The 22,437-nt window shown below is 44.7% G+C and overlaps 3 protein-coding genes across 3 annotated transcripts; 2 read left to right on the top strand and 1 right to left on the bottom strand.

The window, feature by feature from the left end:
* Positions 1-1,655: 1,655 nt before the first annotated feature.
* On the top strand, positions 1,656-4,081 carry LOC123143509 (probable pyridoxal 5'-phosphate synthase subunit PDX2). Its single transcript, XM_044562449.1, has 7 exons — positions 1,656-1,915; positions 1,995-2,122; positions 2,752-2,839; positions 2,941-3,014; positions 3,149-3,340; positions 3,528-3,625; positions 3,729-4,081. Exons 1-7 carry the CDS (start codon positions 1,858-1,860, stop codon positions 3,859-3,861), a joined length of 771 nt encoding a protein of 256 aa, XP_044418384.1. The 5' UTR covers positions 1,656-1,857; the 3' UTR covers positions 3,862-4,081.
* An 845-nt stretch (positions 4,082-4,926) lies between these two features.
* LOC123143508 (upstream activation factor subunit spp27) lies at positions 4,927-7,178 on the top strand. The gene is made up of 2 exons (XM_044562448.1): positions 4,927-5,392; positions 6,752-7,178. Exons 1-2 carry the CDS (start codon positions 5,084-5,086, stop codon positions 6,875-6,877), a joined length of 435 nt encoding a protein of 144 aa, XP_044418383.1. The 5' UTR covers positions 4,927-5,083; the 3' UTR covers positions 6,878-7,178.
* A 767-nt stretch (positions 7,179-7,945) lies between these two features.
* Positions 7,946-11,314, bottom strand: LOC123143507 (uncharacterized). Its single transcript, XM_044562447.1, has 7 exons — positions 11,033-11,314; positions 10,756-10,931; positions 10,602-10,657; positions 10,126-10,240; positions 9,348-9,470; positions 8,496-8,670; positions 7,946-8,409 (listed from the first exon to the last, which is right to left on the bottom strand). The coding sequence occupies exons 1-7, from the start codon at positions 11,297-11,299 to the stop codon at positions 8,224-8,226; spliced, it is 1,098 nt and encodes a 365-aa protein (XP_044418382.1). The 5' UTR covers positions 11,300-11,314; the 3' UTR covers positions 7,946-8,223.
* Between the last annotated feature and the right edge of the window lie 11,123 nt (positions 11,315-22,437).

Genomic DNA, 22,437 nt, shown 5'->3' with positions numbered 1-22,437 from the left:
TACGGGTTCGGGAGACATGCAGACATGACCGAGACGACTCTCCGGTCAATAACCAACAGCGGGATCTGGATACCCATGTTGGCTCCCACATGTTCCACGATGATCTCATCGGATGAACCACGATGTCGAGGATTCAATCAATCCCGTATACAATTCCCTTTGTCAATCGGTACGTTACTTGCCCGAGATTCGATCGTCGGTATCCCAATACCTTGTTCAATCTCGTTACCGGCAAGTCACTTTACTCGTACCGTAATGCATGATCCCGTGACCAAACACTTGGTCACATTGAGCTCATTATGATGATGCATTACCGAGTGGGCCCAGAGATACCTCTCCGTCATACGGAGTGACAAATCCCAGTCTCGATTCGTGCCAATCCAACAGACACTTTCGGAGATACCCGTAGTGCACCCTTATAGCCACCCAGTTACGTTGTGACGTTTGGCACACCCAAAGCACTCCTATGGTATCCGGGAGTTGCACAATCTCATGGTCTAAGGAAATGATACTTGACATTTGGAAAAGCTCTAGCAAACGAACTACACGATCTTGTGCTATGCTTAGGATTGGGTCTTGTCCATCACATCATTCTCCTAATGATGTGATCCCGTTATCAATGACATCCAATGTCCATAGTAAAGAAACCATGACTATCTGTTGATCAACGAGCTAGTCAACTAGAGGCTCACTAGGGACATGTTGTGGTCTATGTATTCACACATGTATTACGATTTCCGGATAACACAATTATAGCATGAACAATAGACAATTATCACGAACAAGGAAATATAATAATAACCATTTTATTATTGCCTCTAGGGCAAATTTCCAACAGTGCTGGCTAGTTCCACGCGCTGTAGATGATTATCAGTAGCCGGGGGGGCTACAGCTAGCTTTAGATACCATTAGCGCTGGGCCAAACAAGCGCTACTGCTAAAAAATAGTTGTAGCGCCGTAGCAGTAGCGCGCCTGCCCGCGCTACTAATAGCAAAAAAACAGCGCTACTGATAAGGGTTTTCCTAATAGTGCTAGTAGACCTTTTTTTTCATGATATCGTCTACACCACAAGGTCGTCGTCGTCCCAACTCCCAAGACACCCAAATCTAACAAAAAAGACACACACGCGCGCACGCACTCTCTCTCTCTCTCCCCCTCTTGATGTTAACATAATTTCTCCCCATCTTCTGACTATAAATCGGCCGTTAAATATAAAAAGAAAGATATCGGTTCACCACACGCTAATTCCCGCAACGTGCACCATAACTAAAGCAAAAGAGATATTCCTCTTATCCATATTATTTGTCGCTCAAATGGATGTATCTAGCCTATGGATAAGAGGGAGTTCATAGTTTCTGAGGAACAAACTGACAACAAGTTGATGGGTTCTTTTGTAGGATAACCACTTTTTTATCACCCGCAAAAGAAACCACTTTTTCAAGGTTGAAAATAACAAATTTATTTATTTCTCTTATTTATTTTTTGAGAAGGAATTTATTTCTCTTATAGGGAAGGGAAAAAGTGCGTGCCACTAGGCCTGGTGGGCTGACGGTGTCACAGCCGCCAATGGAGCCCGGCCCCTACCCTGTAAGCACGGACGGCCAGGACCATCTCACCGACGATCGGACGGCCACTGTCACTCGACTCCCGCTCCCCCAGTAGCGCCGTCTCCGTCCGTCCGTCCGTCACCCACTCACCGTGTGTGGCGGCCGCCGCCCACGGCGACGTGCGCCTCCTTCCTCCCCTCCCTCCCCACTCCCGTGACGTCACCGCCACCCTCCGCCCCATTCCCACCCACCTACCGAAAGCCGCACCACACGTCCCGAGGCAGACGGCGAGGCGGGAGAGGGAGCGGCCATGGCGGCGGTGGTCGGCGTCCTCGCGCTGCAGGGCTCCTACAACGAGCACATGGCCGGTGCGCGCGCGTTCCTCCTTCTTTCCTTCTCGCCTTGCCTGCGCGCGTGTCGTGTTACTGATTTCGGGTCTGGGTGCAGCGCTGAGGAGGATCGGGGCCAAGGGGGTGGAGGTGCGGAAGGCGGAGCAGCTGCTGGGCATCGACTCGCTCATCATCCCCGGCGGCGAGAGCACCACCATGGCCAAGCTCGCCAACTTCCACAACCTCGTACGCTCTCCGTTCCTCACATGCTTCATAATCGCAGTCTATGTGTATGTGTATGTGTTGATGGAGGTTCTGCGAAATATCTCTGAATCTATGCATGTACTGTTTATGGTTCACTGGAGATGGGAAATTGGATTCAAATGATAAGGCTCTCTCTTTGTTAGATTCTGCCGTAGCCGAAGAATGACTCAAGTGGGTTAGCACGCTGCACTAGTAATTGCCTGCGCAATTAGTATATTCATCGCTGGCGTTTAATCGAACAACTTGCTTTTGATCAGATTTGAGAAACACTGTCTTATCCTTATTGATGCACACTTCCCCCCTGTTTGTAAGGAAAACCAAAGAGAGGTTGTTTTAGTGCTTCATTGCATTGATCAAAAGGAAAAGAGAACTGCATCAAAGTCAAATTTCAGTTAGTCCTCTATGTGTAGTGGTGCTGGCTGTCGAATAGAGAATTGCGAAAAATGGCAGTCATTCGAAATGGCAGTAATTTTTGACATTTCCTCTACATGGTCATGGCATTGTAGCCTGTAGCTTCAGCAGAACAGCTTGTGACAGATTTACTCAATTGTTTCCTGTTTATTTACTTACACTGTAAAATGCTCAAACATTTCAACCCATCTTCTTTGCAGTTTCCTGCACTTCGAGAGTTTGTCGGCACAGGAAAACCCGTATGGGGAACCTGTGCTGGGCTCATCTTCCTTGCAGACAAGGCAGTAGGTATGTGGAATTCTGGACCACCTACCAGTAACTTCTTACGAGTTTCTCTCTATGAGATTAATTGATGGGACATCATGTCTGATAAGCAATATAACTCGCAGGACAGAAAACAGGAGGCCAGGAGCTTGTTGGTGGACTAGATTGTACTGTCCACCGTAACTTTTTTGGTAGCCAGGTAAATTTGAGGTCCACGTTGTTTATTTGATGTCTAAATTAGTTGGTAATATCATTTGATCTTCGAAAGTTCATCAGATAAATGTGGAAGAATGTGAACACCATGTCTGATTGCAGACTACATTTCTCTTGCAGCTTCAAAGCTTCGAAACAGAACTATCAGTGCCAATGCTTGCAGAGAAGGAAGGAGGGAGTAATACATGCCGTGGCGTATTTATACGAGCACCTGCTATCCTAGAAGTAGGCCAGGATGTTGAAGTATTAGCCGATTGCCCTGTTCCTGCTGGCAGACCCAGCATTACAATAACATCTGGCGAGGGTTTGGAGGTTTGCTTCTCTCTTTTTTTTTGCTCTCATGAGTTTGATCATAATATCCATCTTCTGCTGCCAGTTATCATATTCTGCTCATATTTGAAAAGATTAGAGTTGTAGGGTCCAATGTAGATGGACTCAATAGGATTTATCGATCTAATCAAATAAGCACAGGAACTGATGGGCAAATCAAATCTTGCAGGACCAAGTGTACTCTAAAGATCGGGTGATTGTTGCAGTACGGCAAGGGAACATCCTTGCCACCGCATTCCACCCAGAGCTAACATCAGACTCTAGATGGTAAGCATTCTTCATCCGTGTGACTTTATGTTATTTACTTCACCGCTCAGTGGCCAAGCTTCTAACACTGAAGACACATTGCTTGTGCTGTGCTCCTCCCCAGGCATCGCCTTTTCTTGGACATGGACAAAGAATCTCAAGCAAAGGCCTTGGCTGCGCTATCGCTCTCTGCATCTTCAAACGATGCAGATGTTGGGTCGAAGAATAAGGCTCCTGATCTACCCATTTTCGAGTAGAGCTAGGAAACCCGAAATTTGATTATCGGGTTGGTGACAGGAAAGGTCCAAAGAATATTTCTGGCGTCAAAGCTGTGCCAATCAAAATAATGGCCATTGTGCTCCAAACACTATGATATTGCTATGAGAAGGAGGCTGACTAGTTGCATTGGATCTGTGTGTCACTAGTACTTTTTTTCTAAAAGGGGCGCTTTATTACTTAAAAGATTTAAGCATTACACTCGGCCTTTGCATAACTGAGATGCACACAACCAACGTCACTGTAGTACTACATATCTAGTGAATGCCTGAATGGTTATGTATATTTCTCATGGTTTTCATGTCAGCTTGATGAAAAAATTCTTCTAGTGTGATGGTAGATAATGCCGTTTTGGTTCATATTTACTGCTGAGTATCTTCGATATTACTCCCTCTGAAAAGTAATATAAGACCTTTTAGATCACGAGTACTATGCATTTGTCGCATTGGTGAAGACAATTGGAGAAAGCATTCTTCTCTTGTGCCATTATCTTGTCGGCGAAGGTTGTGATTGCCATTGCGGTGAATTGTAGTAATCTCTTTATCTTGCCAGTATTTGTATAGCTATTTTCATTTGTTTGTTTCGTGCCCATTTTTCTAGAACAAATTATAAAATAAATTGAGAACCACAAAATTCGACAACGACCGAAGTAGAGCTCCAAAAGAGTGCACAATGGCTGAAAGAGAACTTCGAATTTTTTGTACTACATATTTCTTTGCGGTGGATTTTTTAAACATCATAAATATACTTTTTTTTAAATGAACATTATAAATATACTTTTCTTACAACGAACATTATAGATATACTTTTTAAAAGTTGAACATTATAAATATACTTTTTTTGCGGGGTAACATTATAAATCTACTTTGAAATATGAATCAGCAGTAGGACACTGGGAGGGCGAACAGACCGTCACGATTAACCCAGGAAAGAAACGCGAATTTGCCGTAAAATGCACGAAGAGTCCAAGACACTTGGCAAAGGCGAGATATGCGGATCCATCTTTATTACGAAAAGTCGTGAGGACCGCAACGCAAAAGGGACAGGTCTCCTCCTTCCCCACGGCCAAGTAGCTCCAAATACAAAATGGGCTCCAGGCCTTCCCCCAAACCCTAAACCTCGCAAAACCCTCCGCCCCCCGCTCCCCACTCCCTCGCCGTACACCACCGCCGAAGAGAGCGCGGAGAGACCCACCCCACGGCGATGTCGACGGCGGCGGCTACGGTGTTCCGCGGGTGCCGGGCCCTCATGTCCCCGGCGGCGGCGGCGGCAAAGGGGGGCAAGAAGACCGCATCGGCGGCGGCGGCGGCGGCGAAGGGGGGCAAGAAGCCCGCGCCGGCGGCCGCGAAGCCCAAGGCGGCCAAGAAGCCGGTGGATCCGAACAATCTCCGCGGGATCATGCGGCCGGTGCCGGTCTCGGACGCCCTGCGCAAGTTCGGCGGCGCCGCTCACATCTCCCGCTCCGGCGTACTCAAGATCGTCTGGGACTACATCAAGGCCAATGACCTCCAGGTAGTACCCGTGGGCGGAGCCCTAGCTGTTCGTTGATCCTATTTGTGCGGCCTCACCTGTATTGCTGTGTGTTCAGTCGGGTGGGGATTTTAAAGAAGTGAACATCATTTTGGTCGATTTGGTTATAGATTGTTTCGACTTACCAGCCAGTAGCGGTTGTATTGCCTGGGTTGTATTAGGGTGGGGATCCCCAATGGTGGCTTTGGGTGTAGTTTCTTTGAGCTGTTCATCAGGGATTTACTGCTGTATTGTTGTCTTTGGATATAACAGTAATTGGCACATTAAGTTTGTTAGAAGTTTCATCCAAGTGAGTCTAAATATGAGTTCCATTCAACCCTGATAATTTGTGGGTTCTGCTTAGGATAAAATACCTGTCATTTGTTTGTGTTGCAAGATTATTGTAGGGGGAACCCCTGTAGTTCATTCCTCATTTTCCCGTCTTAGATAGACAGTGTATTAATCTCACTGGGTAGAGTGACTAACTAGCATTTTAATTATGTGCTGAGGTTGTTGCGCTGTACATCTAGTACCAATGAGCAGACCACTTGGTGTTCAAATTTTCCTCATGTCAATCTTGGTTCTTTCTGGAGATGTGTTGCTTGGTGTCTATCGAGCACATCATCAACAATACTTGTTAAACACTGGTGTTAGGCCCTAATCTTTCTGTTCACTATTGTCCTCTCTGGTGAGGCAAGAATTTCTGTGTGTTTGGAGGAATTTATGTATAATTGAGAGTTGTTTGATACTTTGATAAAATGTCTGTATTGTTGATTGCACCTTCTTAATTCCCATGGTTAAACCTATATGATCTAGTTTGCTGTATCAAAATTAGTTAATAGTTTCAATTGAAGTCCAGTCTGCACTTGCAAATTTGTAAACCATAGCGTTGTAATTTGTATTAGATATGTTCTATTGACTCCTTTTAGCCAAGTTATACTGATGTTGCATAATCTATTGGCTAATTAGATAACAAGTACAATTGACCGTTTTACTAGCTTGCCATCTGTCTCCAGGAATTTATGTATAATTGACAGTTGTTTGATAAATGTATGGTTTTGTTGATTGCACCTTTTTAATTGCATCGTTGAACCTATATGATGTATAGTTTTCTTTATGAGAAACAGTTAATGGTTTTCGTTTGAAATCTACTCTGCAGTCTCCACTGGCAACTTGCGAATTCATAAAGATGAGGTTGTAATTTGTATATTAGATATGCTATTTCGAGTGCTTTTACTAGCTAGCTCAATCATTACTGATGTTGCACAATCTATGGACTGATTAGGTAAAAATTGAATCGACTGTTTTACTAGTTTGCCATCTGTGATCCTGTAATACAAACTCCCTCTACATGATTTGCAGAACCCACTGAACAAGAGGGAGATCATCTGCGACGAGAAGCTCAAAACCATCTTTCCAGGGAGGGACACGGTTCATATGATGGAGGTCACCAAGCTCTTGTCCCCTCATTTCGTGAAGAGTATCTAAGGCTGTCGAGTTGGGGGCCAACGCTGGTGCTTTCTGCCCAGGGCCAGCGTTGGAATGGAAGGCTTCTTTTGCGATCCCTGTCCAAGTCAAGGTTCTACTAGGTAGTTAAGTTAATACGGAGTTCAGACTTCAGACTTTGTTTGCCATTTAAGGGTTGGGGGCTCGGTGATGCATGTAAGAAGGATTCCTCGTGTTTTGTGGTTCTCTCGTGCCATCCTGCGAGGGCACACCCACATGCACATGCATGTTGACGTGGTTCGGTGTTTTTAGTCTGTTAATTCCACTTTGCCCTTGTCATGTATATCATGCTTCTCTCTTGGTTGCAGTGGATGGTGAATTTGTGATAAGCAGGTTGTGGTAAAATGTGTGCCGGTGGCATTAGTTCAGCTTGGTTTGCTGCAAGCATCATGGATGGTTACTTGCATGCATATTATACATTGTTTTGCTTTCCTATCATATACTCCCTCCGTCCGGAAATACTTGTCGAAGAAATGGATAAAAATGAATGTATCTAGAACTAAGATATGTCTAGATACATCCATTCCTCTGACAAGTATTTCCGGACGGAGGGAGTATTATGTCTTGGCCAGCCGACCTCTCATTGTTTTTCTTTTACCTGCCACATGACGGTAAATCTCTTTGAGAAGATGTTTGTAGCTCACACTGCATGCAATTTCATACATAATGAATGGGACTGAACATTGAGCAATGTTGTACTCCCTCCGTTTCTAAATATGAACCTTTTTAGAGATTTTAATACAAACTACATACGGATATATACAGACATATTTTAGAGTGCAGATTCACTCATTTGGCTCTGCATGTAGGGCCTGTTTGGAATCTCTCCGATCTCAAACTCCGCTCCGTGCTCTGAGGAAAAGTGAAGCTCAGTTTAAGCCACTCCGTCGAATTGTGCTACCGCTCCCTCCGCTCTGGGAGCTGCAGTTATGGAGCGGAGGGGATCCGAACAGGTCTGTAGTCTCTTATTTGAATCTTTATAGACTTATATTTAGGAACGGAGGGAGTACATTGTAACAATTTGGCAAAAAGGAACGGAAAACACCAGTCTAAACTTTGTGCAGACACAGGCTGCATCTTTTTTTCTTTTTCTTTTTTTGAGAATTGGGAATTCATATAGATAGATTAGCAAGGTTACACTCTTGCTGAGTACATGGTACAAGGAACGCCGGCGCCTGAGACATCTAGACGCACTCTGGAAAGGTATGAGAACAGAGTACAGCTGCATCTTCTGTACATGATTTACTGTATATGTTGCTATGCCGTGCTATTTATACTAGTGAAAAGGGGCATGACAAACTTCTGGAATTGGTAAAGCTTCTGTAGCATTAGCTGAGGAGATGGTGCACCCATTGCTCTAGGATTGCTGGTGAGCCGTACCAGGGCCTCTCTTCATCATCAGAACCTACAGGAGAATGGTAAATGCCGTCGAAGCTTATATTCAGTGCGCCCTCCAGGTGCGCTGACACTTCGGGGACGACCCCATCTCCCCAGACGTCAGCGCGGCCGCAAACCTAGTATGGGATTTAGGGTATTGTTTCTGTTAGGAAAATAAATGTGGAATATTCCACAGCACGGCATTGCTTGGGGCGGCACTCACCTGTTTGTAGCCTTGTCCCACGAAACGGGCCCGAAAGGTGGGGCCTGTCGGAGCGGTTTTGTTGTCGGCACTGGCCATGACTGCTTCAGCTACTTCTGATGGGGCGTCCACGGCGACAAGCTCATCTGTGGTAGTAGCCAGGGAGTTTCTAGTTAAAGGAGCACCCTGAATGTACCTGTCAAGAAGGGAGACTATAAAATTGGCGTTCACTCGTCCATATAGCAAAAATTGTTCCATCAAGAATCCAAAATAAGAGAAAGTGTGTGTTCAACAAGACTACATATTCAGGTAGAATGTTATAGTAATTTTTGCCAACCCAGGATGATAACCTGCACCATTTATGTTCAAGTCTGGCAAGAGCAACATCAACGGTATTACAACATATTTTCAACGCCCAGAAAATAAGTCATTAAATATTTGATGTTGTGGCCCTTTGACCTTTGTGTTGCAAAATTTGTACTCCCTCCGTCCCAAAACAAGTGCCGCTGATACATCACATCCACAATGAATGGTTCCAGCACAGGGGCGGATCCAATGGGGGTTCCATGGGTGCCATGCCATGGCACCCCCTGCGAAAATGCAAAGTATATTTACTATATACACCCTCTGTTCCTAAATATAAGACATTTTGGCAGTTCAAAACAGAGGTAGTAATAATTAGGCTAATTTGTGTGTACTATCAGTATTTAAATACGTGAGTATTGAGCTTGGCACCCCCTGTCGTTCTATTCTAGATCCACCACTGTCTCAGCAGTCTTGGTTAGAAGATGAAATGTAACGCATAAGCCTCAATTCTATGATATGATTAACATATAATCAATTAATCAGAACCTGAACTATAATGTAAGGTACCTTCCAGCAATGCACACATATCGTAGTTCTGGTGTGTAAACTGCAGGAGCACAATTCTTCTCGACGTAGTTCAGTAGTCCTCTAGTTTGGTCAATTACGCCAGAAACACCTTTGGGAGGAGGCCTGGGAATTAGAGGAAAAAGAAAAGAAATTCAGATAAAAGAAAAGTATGTTCCGGGTTTCATTGACACTACATTGTTCTCAAAATTCCACCTGCTATCAAGTTAAAAATGGTAAAGCTTGTGGGAATAAACATGTACATGTAAAAATACATAATATTTGGGAGATTTTTACATGTAAGGGCTTGTTTTGGATGGTTACATATTAAGCTCAATCCCTTTGGTGGATAGAAAATTGAAGTAAACTATTTGCACATCCAAAGGGAACAGGGTAATATTTCCCACCTACCCAAGCAAGGCCTAATCATATCCTCTAAACATAAAAGTACTGAAATCCACACACAAGTCTGGAGCATATTGTGAAGGTAACAGGTATATCTACATTGTTGTAAGCTGGGACAACATAAACTTGCATGTTCTAGGAGAAAAACAGAAGGGGAATGTAACAATAGGTGCCAAATCTAATTTCCTCCATTTCATAATTCATGCCTGTGATGTAAAGAGGCCCATAAATTTCTGCAAGAACTTGTGAAACTAAAGAATACAAGCCACCAAGCTTACCTTACTCCCGAGTGCGAGTTAGAACCAAAAAAAAAAAAGACGGTACCACGGGACTACTTATCCATGTGTTTAAACAATGATCATTTAGAAAACCGTACAGGTGGGGAGTGCCAAGCGTGAGCAGCAAACTTATGTCAGAAGTCCCGAATTCCTCCATGTACACGCGTGCAAGCCAGCCTCCAGCTGAATGCCCTATCAATGATAGCTTCCCATCTGCAAGCACCAAACAGTTCAGAGTCAGGATGAATGCCCTCACTTTCAGAACATCGATCATTTTATTTCATGATTTTCTGCACATTTTTCTGCCTGCAATACCATGGACAATTGAGAATACAGCCCACAATCTGAATCAGTCACAAGGCTGAAATTAGCAGCAACGGAATGGGATTCAAATTGGAAGAAAGAATCGAACTTTAGATGGTGAACTGGATGCAAGAATTTCTTTTTCATGGCAACTGAAACCAAGCACAAGTTGCTCAATGGCACAGAAGTAGTAAAACTGCTAGAGCTTCAATCGCGGGGCACTCGTCAGTGTTCGAAATTGCGAAATTGCACCATGATTTGGGAGACGAACCTGGAGAGCACAGCTCCCTGGCCTCGGACACCGCTTCCTCCACTCGTTTCAGGTACCTGCAGTGCAGTGCAGGCAGGGTGTTCGGTGAAACGACCGCCTCAAGTCACAAAATCAATCGCGTACGCATGCGGAGGCTAGGGTGGCTGCATTTTACCAGTCGAGGACGGGGCGCGGGCGGAGGGTGCCCCGCCAGTAGCTGGGGTCGGCGAGCCCGGCGGCGTTGCGGAGCCAGTCGGGGCGCGACACCCGCGCGACGACGGACGGCACGCCGTGGCCGTCCCGCAGCGCCGCGGCCAGCCGCTCGTAGTCGCCCGTGTTGTTCCCGAGCCCCTGCGCGCCACTACGACAGACCGCCGCGCGTCACACACAGACAACCGGAAAGGAAAAGGAGCCGCGAGACGACGAGGGGAGAGGGAGGGGCGGTGATTAACTGGGAGGATGACGGCCGGGCGGCGCGGCGAGGCGACGGGGGCGTCGGAGGGCGCGGCGCGGAGCCGCGCTGGCGGGAGGAGGGAGAGCATGGCGCGCTGCGGTGGACGGTGGTGGGTGGTGGGTGCCTCGCCGTGGCGCGGCGTGCGCCTCTGGAAGGAAAACTCTATCCGCCGCGGCGGTGTGTGTGCGCGCGCGCGTGCGTACGTGTACACTAGCGACTTCACTGAGCAGAGCATAAGCCCAGGCCAGTTCAGACGGCAGCCCATTATGTTGGGCCGTGACCCCTGTGACGCTGTTCAAAAAAGCAGGCGGAGCGAATCCGAAAAGATTGCCTTAGTTCGGATTGTTCTCTGTAACTCGGGAACATAAAGTTGAAATCGCTAGTAATCGTGAATCCGTGGTGAATATGTACCCGGGCCCTGTACACACCGCCCGTCACACCCTGAGAATTGGTTTCGTCCGAAGCATCGGACCAAGAAGCAGAATCTACAACTTTGAGATACGTATTTACAGACTATAAAAGATAGATACAATGTTGTTACCCACCATGCATGCAAATCTTAGTTCTATGGACTACTAGTACCAGGAACGTCATCTACTACTGCGAAGCTCCTCGGGGACGCTTTTCTAACTGGTTTAGCCTCTAGAGTGGGGAGGAAGAACACCATCTAGACCAGGATAACTTACTAATTCAATTGACAAAGCGTCATATTTGCTAGATTTCTAGTCGTTAGCTCTTAGTGAAGACGAATTGCTGTCATCTGCGGGCGACCCTCATTATTGAATTTATCCGCCTTCGATGCAACCAAATTCACTATTGACTTACGAGTTTATGCATGCTTCATTCCTATATCGGCATGTATTATCCCTTTTGTCATTTCCAACTACATTATTGTGAGCATTCGGAACCCGTTCCTATGCGGTCATCAAATTGGCTGGCTTTGGACCCTCGATCGCAGCAATGAACTCAGCGTCCCACTTAACTTACTTTTGGTACTTTTGAATCTTGTCCCATCCCATAGCTTCACAAGTGAATCTACCTATGGATCCATAAAGTTGATCATTACTTTTCAAATTCTTATTTCATGTGTCCACCATAGCGCTTATCTATCTCCTGGTCTGATTCATCGCTAGTGTTGGGTAGCCGGGCCCACTAGAATTCAAGTGCTTCTTATCGATTCAATACGCCCTTAATGTAGGGTAACGCAGCAGAAAACAAAAATTTTCCAACCTACGCACCAGCCCAGGACCACTATGGAGACTGCATACATGGTTTGATCTTTTTCGTTACCGACTCGTAGCGCAGCGGGAAGTAGAGTCGATGACGATCGGCGGTGCAGATCCCCGCAGCTAGGATTTACAACCTCCCAACTGCGAGGATGTATACCCTCATCTGCTACTCAGACAGCCCTCCGGGAGACGGTCGAACAGCCCCACCCGGACGGTGTCGCGGACAGCCCATCGGGAGGACCTTCGAAACTCGAACAGTCAATCGGACAGCCCTTCGGGAGGACCTTCGAAACTCGGACGGTCACACGGACAGCCCTTCGGGAGGCACTCACGAACTAAGACCGAAACTACGATCTCTCTACAGAGTTGCACACCTACGGTGTCATCTATCCGGCAGGGCTTCGCCGTCCAGAACTAGTTCTTGCCGGAACCCAGACAGCCTTTCGGCTCTACGAAACTATTTCGCGGGGAGGGAGAGAGAAGCCAGATCATTGCATGGCACTTGTATGTGAGAAGGGATGAGTGTGGAGGGCTGCCCCTCCACCTCTATTTATAGGAAATCCCAAGACGTAGGGTAGTTTCACACAAAAACCCAAAATGCACATGAATGAAGTCCTTCCACAAGGACCTAGGAGTGAAACCAATGAACAAGAGGGTCCCCAAGGGGGGATACCCCATGTGGCCGGCCACACCCCCATGAGGGGCCCAAAAAATGGCTCCTATCCATCCATGTCATCCCCAAGATCTTTTGGAGCAAAGCCCCAAAAGGTGGCTTTCCATAAAGTAACCATAAAGCTGATTTTCACTATTCACGACGACATTTTTCAGCGTCTGATCGAACTGAAAATATTTATGTGGGCTAAGAACATTTCCAGTTCCCACTAAAATGATTTTCAACGCGTTCTGAAACAATTCCAGTTTTAGTGATTTTCATCTGCGAAACGCATCTGAAGTGGCTCCGGCAGCTTCGGAACATTTCTGGTTTTTATCTCAGAAAATTCCAAAAAGCTTCCAGAATTATTCTGACATCCTCCAAGAATTATCAGGCATGTGCCGAAACCAATTTGACTTAATGGTGTATCCCGAAACAACTTTTCGGTATCATCGAAACTTATCCGATGACCTCTCTCTGCGGTACGATTCCGCTGTCCGAAACTTTTCGGTGTCCGAAACTTTTTCGGTGATTTTCTCTCAGACTCCCTGTCTAGTATTCAGCAGATAGATGACCCTTAAGCGTGTGACCCTATAGGTTCGGTGAAGTATAGACATGACCCGGAACCCCTTCCGATCAATGATCAACATCGGAGCCGTGGACACCCATATTGACCCCTATACCCACACGAATAAATATTCGAGTGAGCCTCCAGTTGCCGTGTGCTATTCCTGTTGCTTCGCGATATGTTACAAATACCCGAGGTGAGACATGTTGGCATTCCCGTGGATCAACAACTTGTCCACTATGCTAGTTACCTCGTTACCGGTTTTGTTCTCTTTTCTCGTTTTGTGTTCCGGCATCCCCGTGATCAAATCACAAAGTGTCTGGCCAGATGATGATGGACACCGTAACACCGAGAGGGCCCAGGTACATCTCTCCATCGTCGGAGGAGCAAATCCTAATCTCGAGCTATCAAGTTACTTAACATACTTTCCCATGAACCCGTAAGCCGCCGTAATAGCCATCCAGTTATGGATGACGTTTAACAAACCCCAAAGTTCATGAAGCAAGCATGAAGAAACTCGATACTCTCATGGTCTAAGGAATTATGCAAACATTAACTATCTCTGTGTTATAAACCATTAACTTGTGACGAATGTATCTCATACCATAACATCAATCCGGGCGATTCAACACAAATGTTCTCTTAACATTGTGCCCTCAAAGTTGCTGGCATTGACATGCCCATGATCAGGAAAACAGAACCATCATGCAACACTTGAGCTAGTCTTAGAGGCCAGACTAAGAATACTTCTTTCCGTTTATTATTCCACACGTGCATATGAGTCTTCCTCCGAGCCTCGTGGATATTGCAGACTCGAGAATCATTGCAGTTATAGCATGGAACATAAACATAATATGAACTCGGAGATAAATAATATCATTTATTATTGCCTCTAGGGCATATCTCCTACAGACTCCCACTTGCACTAGAGTCAATAATCTAGTTAATGCTAATGCACTTTACACCTATGGCATACTGGTGTAAAAAATGCTTCGCATGTGGTATAGCCTGATGTCCATCGGATCTGACAACTTCAGCTCCATGTGTATCTCTGCATATCCTCACATTTTCATGCTTTCACAAAATTCATATTTTGTGTGGACTTGGCTTTGTATATATGTGAATCATTGGTCGAAACCTGATTCCTCAGACTGAGTTATGGAGCAACTATCTGCAATAGTGTCCCATTGACCAAAGCCTTCTTGGAACCATACTAAGTTCATGAATGAACTATATGATTCAACATCTTTGTCTTTGTCGCTTCTAAAGCGGCCACATACTTCGCCTCTGTTATAGAATTCGCCACAGTAACTTGTTTGGAACAATTTCCAACTAACGTGCCACCATATTGTGTATTACACAAAACCCTTAACTTAAATCGAAAATTGCATGGAGAAAAGATGAAGATTATATCGATGTAACATTTTACAATGAACTCTTCATGATCTCCGCTTGCGAGAAAACATATCATCAATACTTACTCTAGTACTCAATGACATCTTTCACTGTTGTCCCATGATCAGTACTTTGATCACAATAGTATCCATACTCGCAACACCTTGGGAGTATCGGACGTATCTGGTTGTTTTACATACCATGGAATACATGATTAATCCAAACACAAAAGTGTGTGGAATCTGCATCATGTATTTTGCTCATCAGTGTTTTGGGACACCGAGTCTTGCAAAAAACTCTTCCATGTGACTCCGGCAAGAATCACTCCCTGGCGGTTTTAAATGCTAAAAGGTTTTAGCACCTTGTCAATATGTATTCATTGCTTAGCCCTATTAGGTAAATCTATCTCCATAGATCATTATGCCTAATATTGAGGCTATTTAGCCTAAGCACTTCATCAAAAACTATTTTCAAATGAAGTCCTAATTCGTGTCAAGAAATTTATTTCCAATTAACAATGTGTCAAGCACACAAGGTTTTTAGAAATATTATTACGCTCCCACTTACTTTCTTGAATTACAAGCATCTTCGTTACCCATTGATGAAGTCAAACCCCTTTGACCATTTCATCAAAGCACGAAGATTCCAACTCCATTTTGCTCTCTTCTGTCCATCGCTGGAACTCCGAAGTTTGCACCCTTACTAGCATCCTCTGGATAGACAAAATTCCTTGGACTGTAACACATGCAAGTCCTTGGTTTCATTTCCATCAGATGGAAATCCTATTGTCATCCATGTTTCATATCTCATGATTGAAATATGTATTAATTGCTAGTTCAACCCGAACCGACTTTAAGCATCGCTACGATGAAAACAACCTCATCGTAGTCAACTCTTGAACTTGTTATTTCAACAAGTCGAGCTTTATGGATAAAACATTTTTATCCGTATCAGTTTTAAGTTCCATAAATATTCGTTAGACTCTAAGTCTTCCGAAAGGTGTATCAAGGTCTTAATCTTGAATCACTTATATGGAAACTAACTCGGGTTGTATTGGCATTTAGCCAATTCCGGAGTCAGGGCCCATCAACGCTTCCTTGTGTATCGTAGGTATAATGCTGTCTAACAACAATATCTCGTTTGCGCACCTGAGAGGTTTGCACGAGCCTTGCCTACGTGGTTCAGCTACAAGTTCGACCGAAGTTCATACATTTTATTGTAGAGACTTCCGTATCAGTCGCAGTAGGAAACTCTGGAATTACTTCCAAGGTCTCTTTCCTTTGATCTGATGACGAAGATACTGTTTATATCGTCGAGTTGCACTATTCTCCCACTCACCTTTTTGAAAGAACCATTCTCTTTAAAAGCACACCGTTTCGCGGCAAAACTATTTGCCTCGGTATAGTGAGGGAGGAATACCCAACATTTTGGTATAACCTACAAAGTAGCACTTGTCTGATTTGGAATAGGTTTGTAACCTTTTACACAAGCCCCATATTCCAAATGTTAAGAAAAGATATAACATGGTTGGGCGTACCATACCATGGCTTCATTTCAACAGACCCGATGTAGCTCTTTTCACTGTAAAAGCTGCAGTCTCTGAAGCATCACTTTAAAAGGGATAATGGCAAATTTATTTATGTCTTCTTTGACCTTACCATGTCATAAATGGTTAGATTACATCTCCACAGATTTTTCACTTGCAGTGGTGTTCCAGGAAGTGCAAGTTATGAAAACCCTTTCACAACTCATCAGACATTCGCTAAACATGTAACTCAAATATTCCTTTGTGCAATCAAATTGCAGAAACATAATTTTCTTGTTACAATAACTTCTACTTCATTTTTGAAAACCTTTCGAATGATTTCAAAAGATCCAGTCTTACGTCTCATCAAGTAAATATCCATATATCTACTTGAGTCATTTCTCAAGATAAATAAATCCACCACTAACAACACTTATCGGATTACACACATCAAATGTATGATCACTAATAAGTTTGTTGTTCGTTCCTTATGGCCTGTGAACGGTATTTTAGTCACTTCACTTTTTGGAGGAAAGTTGCAAGTGTCAGATGATTCAAAACCAAAAAGACTTCAAAATCCATCATAATGGAATTTTCCATGCGGGTTTCTCCAATGTGACCAAATGTAGTGCCACACTTGTGTGGTATTCTTTTAGTCTTGCGACATTTAGCGTCAGTGTTATGGATGTATCATATTACCATCAATATTCATAACATACATCCCATCTTGGATGGAAGCATGGCCCTTCATGTTATTCATAATACTTAACAACAATTGTTTTTTTATGAACAACTCTTTTGCAACAAACATTGTGCAATGGGCTAGAGTGTATGAAACTCTAAAATGAATTATGAAAGTAAACCCGGAGGTATTGTATTATTATCAATATTCATAACATACATCTCATTCATAATGAAAGTATGGCCCTTGTGTTATTCATAACATCGAACATAAAAAGTTCTCTTATGAACAACCTTCTTGCAAGATACCTTATGCAATGGGCTAGAGTTTGTAAAACTCTAAATGAATTATGAAAATAAATACAGATGGCAATACACCGATGGAAGGTATAGTAACATTTACTATGTTCCCTATGTATACCTTAACCTCATCTCTGGCTAGTCTTTTTAGGCCATAGTAGCTCTTACATTGATTCGTAATCGAATGCAATCGAGCGGGTATCTTTGTGATTAACTCACAATACCCAAGAATTAGTGATTAACATGTTTAACCATAATTCCCAAGAACTATATCTTTGACCAGCCTACTATACATCAAAAACTTGTATGACATTCATACATGAGCTGGATATTCCAGTCATCTTTCTTTCTGCCTTTATACTTCTAACAGTTTAACTTTTAGTATTTCTCCTACTCACAAAAGAAGCACCCAACTTAAGAGTGGCGTTAGCCCCGGACTTCCTAGGCGTGTAAGTCATACTAACACCCTTTGGACACTTCCTTTCTCTTTAAGTTGTTGTTTTATTCACCTTTCATTATATGACAGGCGTTCTTTTGGATCCCTCTCCCAACAGTCAAATGTATAGTAAACACTTTTACTAATACTTGCAAACAAACATTGCTTTGTTTGTGTCTGAAAATAATTTTCAGTTCCATGAATATCATATAACTATCCCAACTTTCGAAGTTTGGGTTTCATGAAAGCAAACATATTCCACTTGACCGTAACAGAATTCTAGCTTTTGGATCGAAGGACGAGAGTCACATGATCCATAGCATTAGCGGGAGGATACGGAAAGCATGCGATAGGACAAAGTCCTTCTCGACACTTTTGAGGACAATCCTCATATTACGTTACCAATCGTAAAGTTTTAACCAAATATTTAACAACTATTCAATTTTAACAGGGAAAGTGGAATCGCGAGCCATTATTCTACAACTATTTTGCAAGAAACACTTAGACTGTGTTCATAATTAATTGCACTGACAATTAAACATGTTAATTCTACAGTGCGCTCTCACTCAAATCAATATCTCTCATAATTGATTTGGAGTGATTCAAGATCCATATTGTTGGAAATATGCCCTTGAGGCAATAATAAAATGGTTATTATTATATTTCCTTGTTCATGATAATTGTCTATTGTTCATCCTATAATTGTGTTATCCGGAAATCGTAATACATGTGTGAATACATAGACCACAACATGTCCCTAGTGAGCCTCTAGTTGACTAGCTCGTTGATCAACTGATAGTCATGGTTTCCTGACTATGGACATTGGATGTCATTGATAACGGGATCACATCATTAGGAGAATGATGTGATGGACAAGACCCAATCCTAAGCATAGCGCAAAGATCGTGTAGTTCGTTTGCTAGAGCTTTCCCAATGTCAAGTATCTTTTCCTTAGACCATGAGATCGTGTAACTCCCGGATGCCGTAGGAGTGCTTTGGGTGTACCAAACGTCACAACGTAACTGGGTGACTATAAAGGTACACTATAGGTATCTCTGAAAGTGTCTGTTGGGTTGACACAGATCGAGACTGGGATTTGTCACTCCATATGACGGAGAGGTATCTCTGGGCCCACTCGGTAATGCATCATCATAATGAGCTCAATGTGACTAAGGAGTTAGCCACGGGATCATGCATTATGGTACGAGTAAAGAGACTTGCCGATAACGAGATTGAACAAGGTATTGGGATACCGACGATCGAATCTCGGGCAAGTAACATACCGATTGACAAAGGCAATTTATACGGGATTGATTGAATCCTCGACATCGTGGTTCATCCGATGAGATCATCGTGGAACATGTGGGAGCCAACATGGGTATCCAGATCCCGCTGTTGGTTATTGACCGGAGAGTCGTCTCGGTCATGTCTGCATGTCTCCCGAACCCGTAGGGTCTACACACTTAAGGTTCGGTGACGCTAGGGTTGTAGAGATATTAGTATGCGGAAACCCGAAAGTTGTTCGGAGTCCCGGATGAGATCCCGAACGTCACGAGGAGTTCTGGAATGGTCCGGAGGTGAAGAATTATATATAGGAAGTCCAGTTTCGGCCACCGGGAAAGTTTCGGGGGTTATCGGTATTGTACCGGGACCACCGGAAGGGTCCCGGGGGTCCACCGGGTGGGGCCACCTATCCCGGAGGGCCCCATGGGCTGAAGTGGGAAGGGAACCAGCCCCTGGTGGGCTGGTGCGCCCCCCCTTGGGCCTCCCCCTGCGCCTAGGGTTGGAAACCCTAGGGCTGGGGGCGCCCCCCACTTGGCTTGGGGGGGAAGCCACCCCTTGGCCGCCGCCCCCCCCTCAGATGGGATCTCCAGGGGGCCGGCGCCCCCCAGGACCCCTATATATAGTGGGGGGGGGGGAGGGAGGGCAGTAGTACCCTAGCCCCTGGCGCCTCCCTCTCCCTCCCGTGACACCTCTCCCTCCCGTTTGCGCTTGGCGAAGCCCTGCCGGGATCCCCCGCTACTTCCACCACCACGCCGTCGTGCTGCTGGATCTCCATAAACCTCTCCTTCCCCCTTGCTGGATCAAGAAGGAGGAGACGTCGTTGCTCCGTACGTGTGTTGAACGCGGAGGCGCCGTCCGTTCGGCGCTCGGTCATCGGTGATTTGGATCACAACGAGTACGACTCCATCAACCCCGTTCACTTGAACGCTTCCGCTCACGATCTACAAGGGTATGTAGATGCACTCCTTCCCTCTCGTTGCTAGTAAACTCCATAGATGGATCTTGGTGATGCGTAGAAATTTTTAAAATTCTGCAACGATCTCCAACAGTGGCATCATGAGCCAGGCCTATGCGTAGTTTCTATGCACGAGTAGAACACAAAGCAGTTGTGGGCGTAGATGTTGTCAATTTTTCTTGCCACTACTAGTCTTATCTTGTTTCGGCGGCATTGTGGGATGAAGCGGCCCGGACCGACCTTACACGTACGCTTACGTGAGACAGGTTCCACCGACTAACATGCACTAGTTGCATAAGGTGGCTAGCGGGTGTCTGTCTCTCCCACTTTAGTCGAAACGGATTCGATGAAAAGGGTCCTTATGAAGGGTAAATAGAAATTGGCATATCACGTCTAACTTGTTTTTGTAGCATGTGCCTTGTGATGTGATATGGCCAAAAGGATGTGATGAATGAGATATATGTGATGTATGAGATTGATCATGTTCTTGTAATAGGAATCACGACTTGCATGTCGATGAGTATGACAACCGGCAGGAGCCATAGGAGTTGTCTTTATTTTTTGTATGACCTGCGTGTCATTGAATAACGCCATGTAAATTACTTTACTTTATTGCTAAACGCGTTAGCCATAGAAGTAGAAGTAATCGTTGGTGTGACAACTTCCTGAAGACACGATGATGGAGATCATGGTGTCATGCCGGTGACGAAGATGATCATGGCGCCCCGAAGATGGAGATCAAAGGAGCAAAATGATATTGGCCATATCATGTCACTATTTGATTGCATGTGATGTTTATCATGTTTTACATCTTATTTGCTTAGAACGACGGTAGTAAGTAAGATGATCCCTTATAATAATTTCAAGAAAGTGTCCCCCCTAACTGTGCACCGTTGCGAAGGTTCGTTGTTTCGAAGCACCACGCGATGATCGGGTGTGATAGATTCTAACGTTCGCATACAACGGGTGTTGACGAGCCTAGCATGTACAGACATGGCCTCGGAACACATGCAATACACTTAGGTTGACTTGACGAGCCTAGCATGTACAGACATGGCCTCGGAACACGGAAGACCGAAAGGTCGAGCATGAGTCGTATAGAAGATACGATCAACATGAAGATGTTCACCGATGTTGACTAGTCCGTCTCACATGATGATCGGACACGGCCTAGTTAACTCGGATCATGTTTCACTTAGATGACTAGAGGGATGTCTATCTGAGTGGGAGTTCATTAAATAATTTGATTAGATGAACTTAATTATCATGAACTTAGTCTAAAATCTTTACAATATGTCTTGTAGATCAAATGGCCCACGTTGCCCTCAACTTCAACGCGTTCCTAGAGAAAACCAAGCTGAAAGATGATGGCAGCAACTATACGGACTGGGTCCGGAACCTGAGGATCATCCTCATAGCTGCCAATAAAGATTATGTCCTAGAAGCACCGCTAGGTGAAGCACCCATCCCAGAGAACCAAGACGTTATGAACGCTTGGCAATCACGTGCTGATGATTACTCCCTCGTTCAGTGCGGCATGCTTTACAGCTTAGAACCGGGGCTCCAAAAGCGTTTTGAGAAACACGGAGCATATGAGATGTTCGAAGAGCTGAAAATGGTTTTTCAAGCTCATGCCCGGGTCGAGAGATATGAAGTCTCCGACAAGTTCTTCAGTTGTAAAATGGAGGAAAATAGTTCTGTCAGTGAGCACATACTCGAAATGTCTGGGTTACACAACCGCTTGTCTCAGCTGGGAGTTAATCTCCCGGATGACGCGGTCATTAACAGAATCCTTCAGTCGCTTCCACCGAGCTACAAGAGATTTGTGATGAACTTCAATATGCAGGGGATGGAAAAGACCATTCCTGAGGTATATTCAATGCTGAAATCAGCGGAGGTGGAGATCAAAAAGGAACATCAAGTGTTGATGGTGAATAAAACCACTAAGTTCAAGAAAGGCAAGGGTAAAAAGAACTTCAAGAAGGACGGCAAGGGAGTTGCCGCGCCCGGTAAGCCAGTTGCTGGGAAGAAGCCAAAGAATGGACCCAAGCCTGAGACTGAGTGCTTTTATTGCAAGGGAAGTGGTCACTGGAAGCGGAACTGCCCCAAATACTTAGCGGACAAGAAGGCCGGCAACACTAAAGGTATATGTGATATACATGTAATTGATGTGTACCTTACCAGTACTCGTAGTAGCTCCTGGGTATTTGATACCGGTGCGGTTGCTCATATTTGTAACTCAAAACAAGAGCTGCGGAATAAGCGGAGACTGGCGAAGGACGAGGTGACGATGCGCGTCGGGAATGGTTCCAAGGTCGATGTGATCGCCGTCGGCACGCTACCTCTACATTTACCTACGGGATTAGTTTTAAACCTCA

The sequence above is a fragment of the Triticum aestivum genome, chromosome 6D (assembly GCF_018294505.1).
Source record: "Triticum aestivum cultivar Chinese Spring chromosome 6D, IWGSC CS RefSeq v2.1, whole genome shotgun sequence".
NCBI classification, from domain to species: domain Eukaryota; kingdom Viridiplantae; phylum Streptophyta; class Magnoliopsida; order Poales; family Poaceae; genus Triticum; species Triticum aestivum.
The sequence above is the reverse complement of the archived record's forward strand: the minus strand, read 5'-3'. Positions and strand labels throughout refer to the sequence as shown.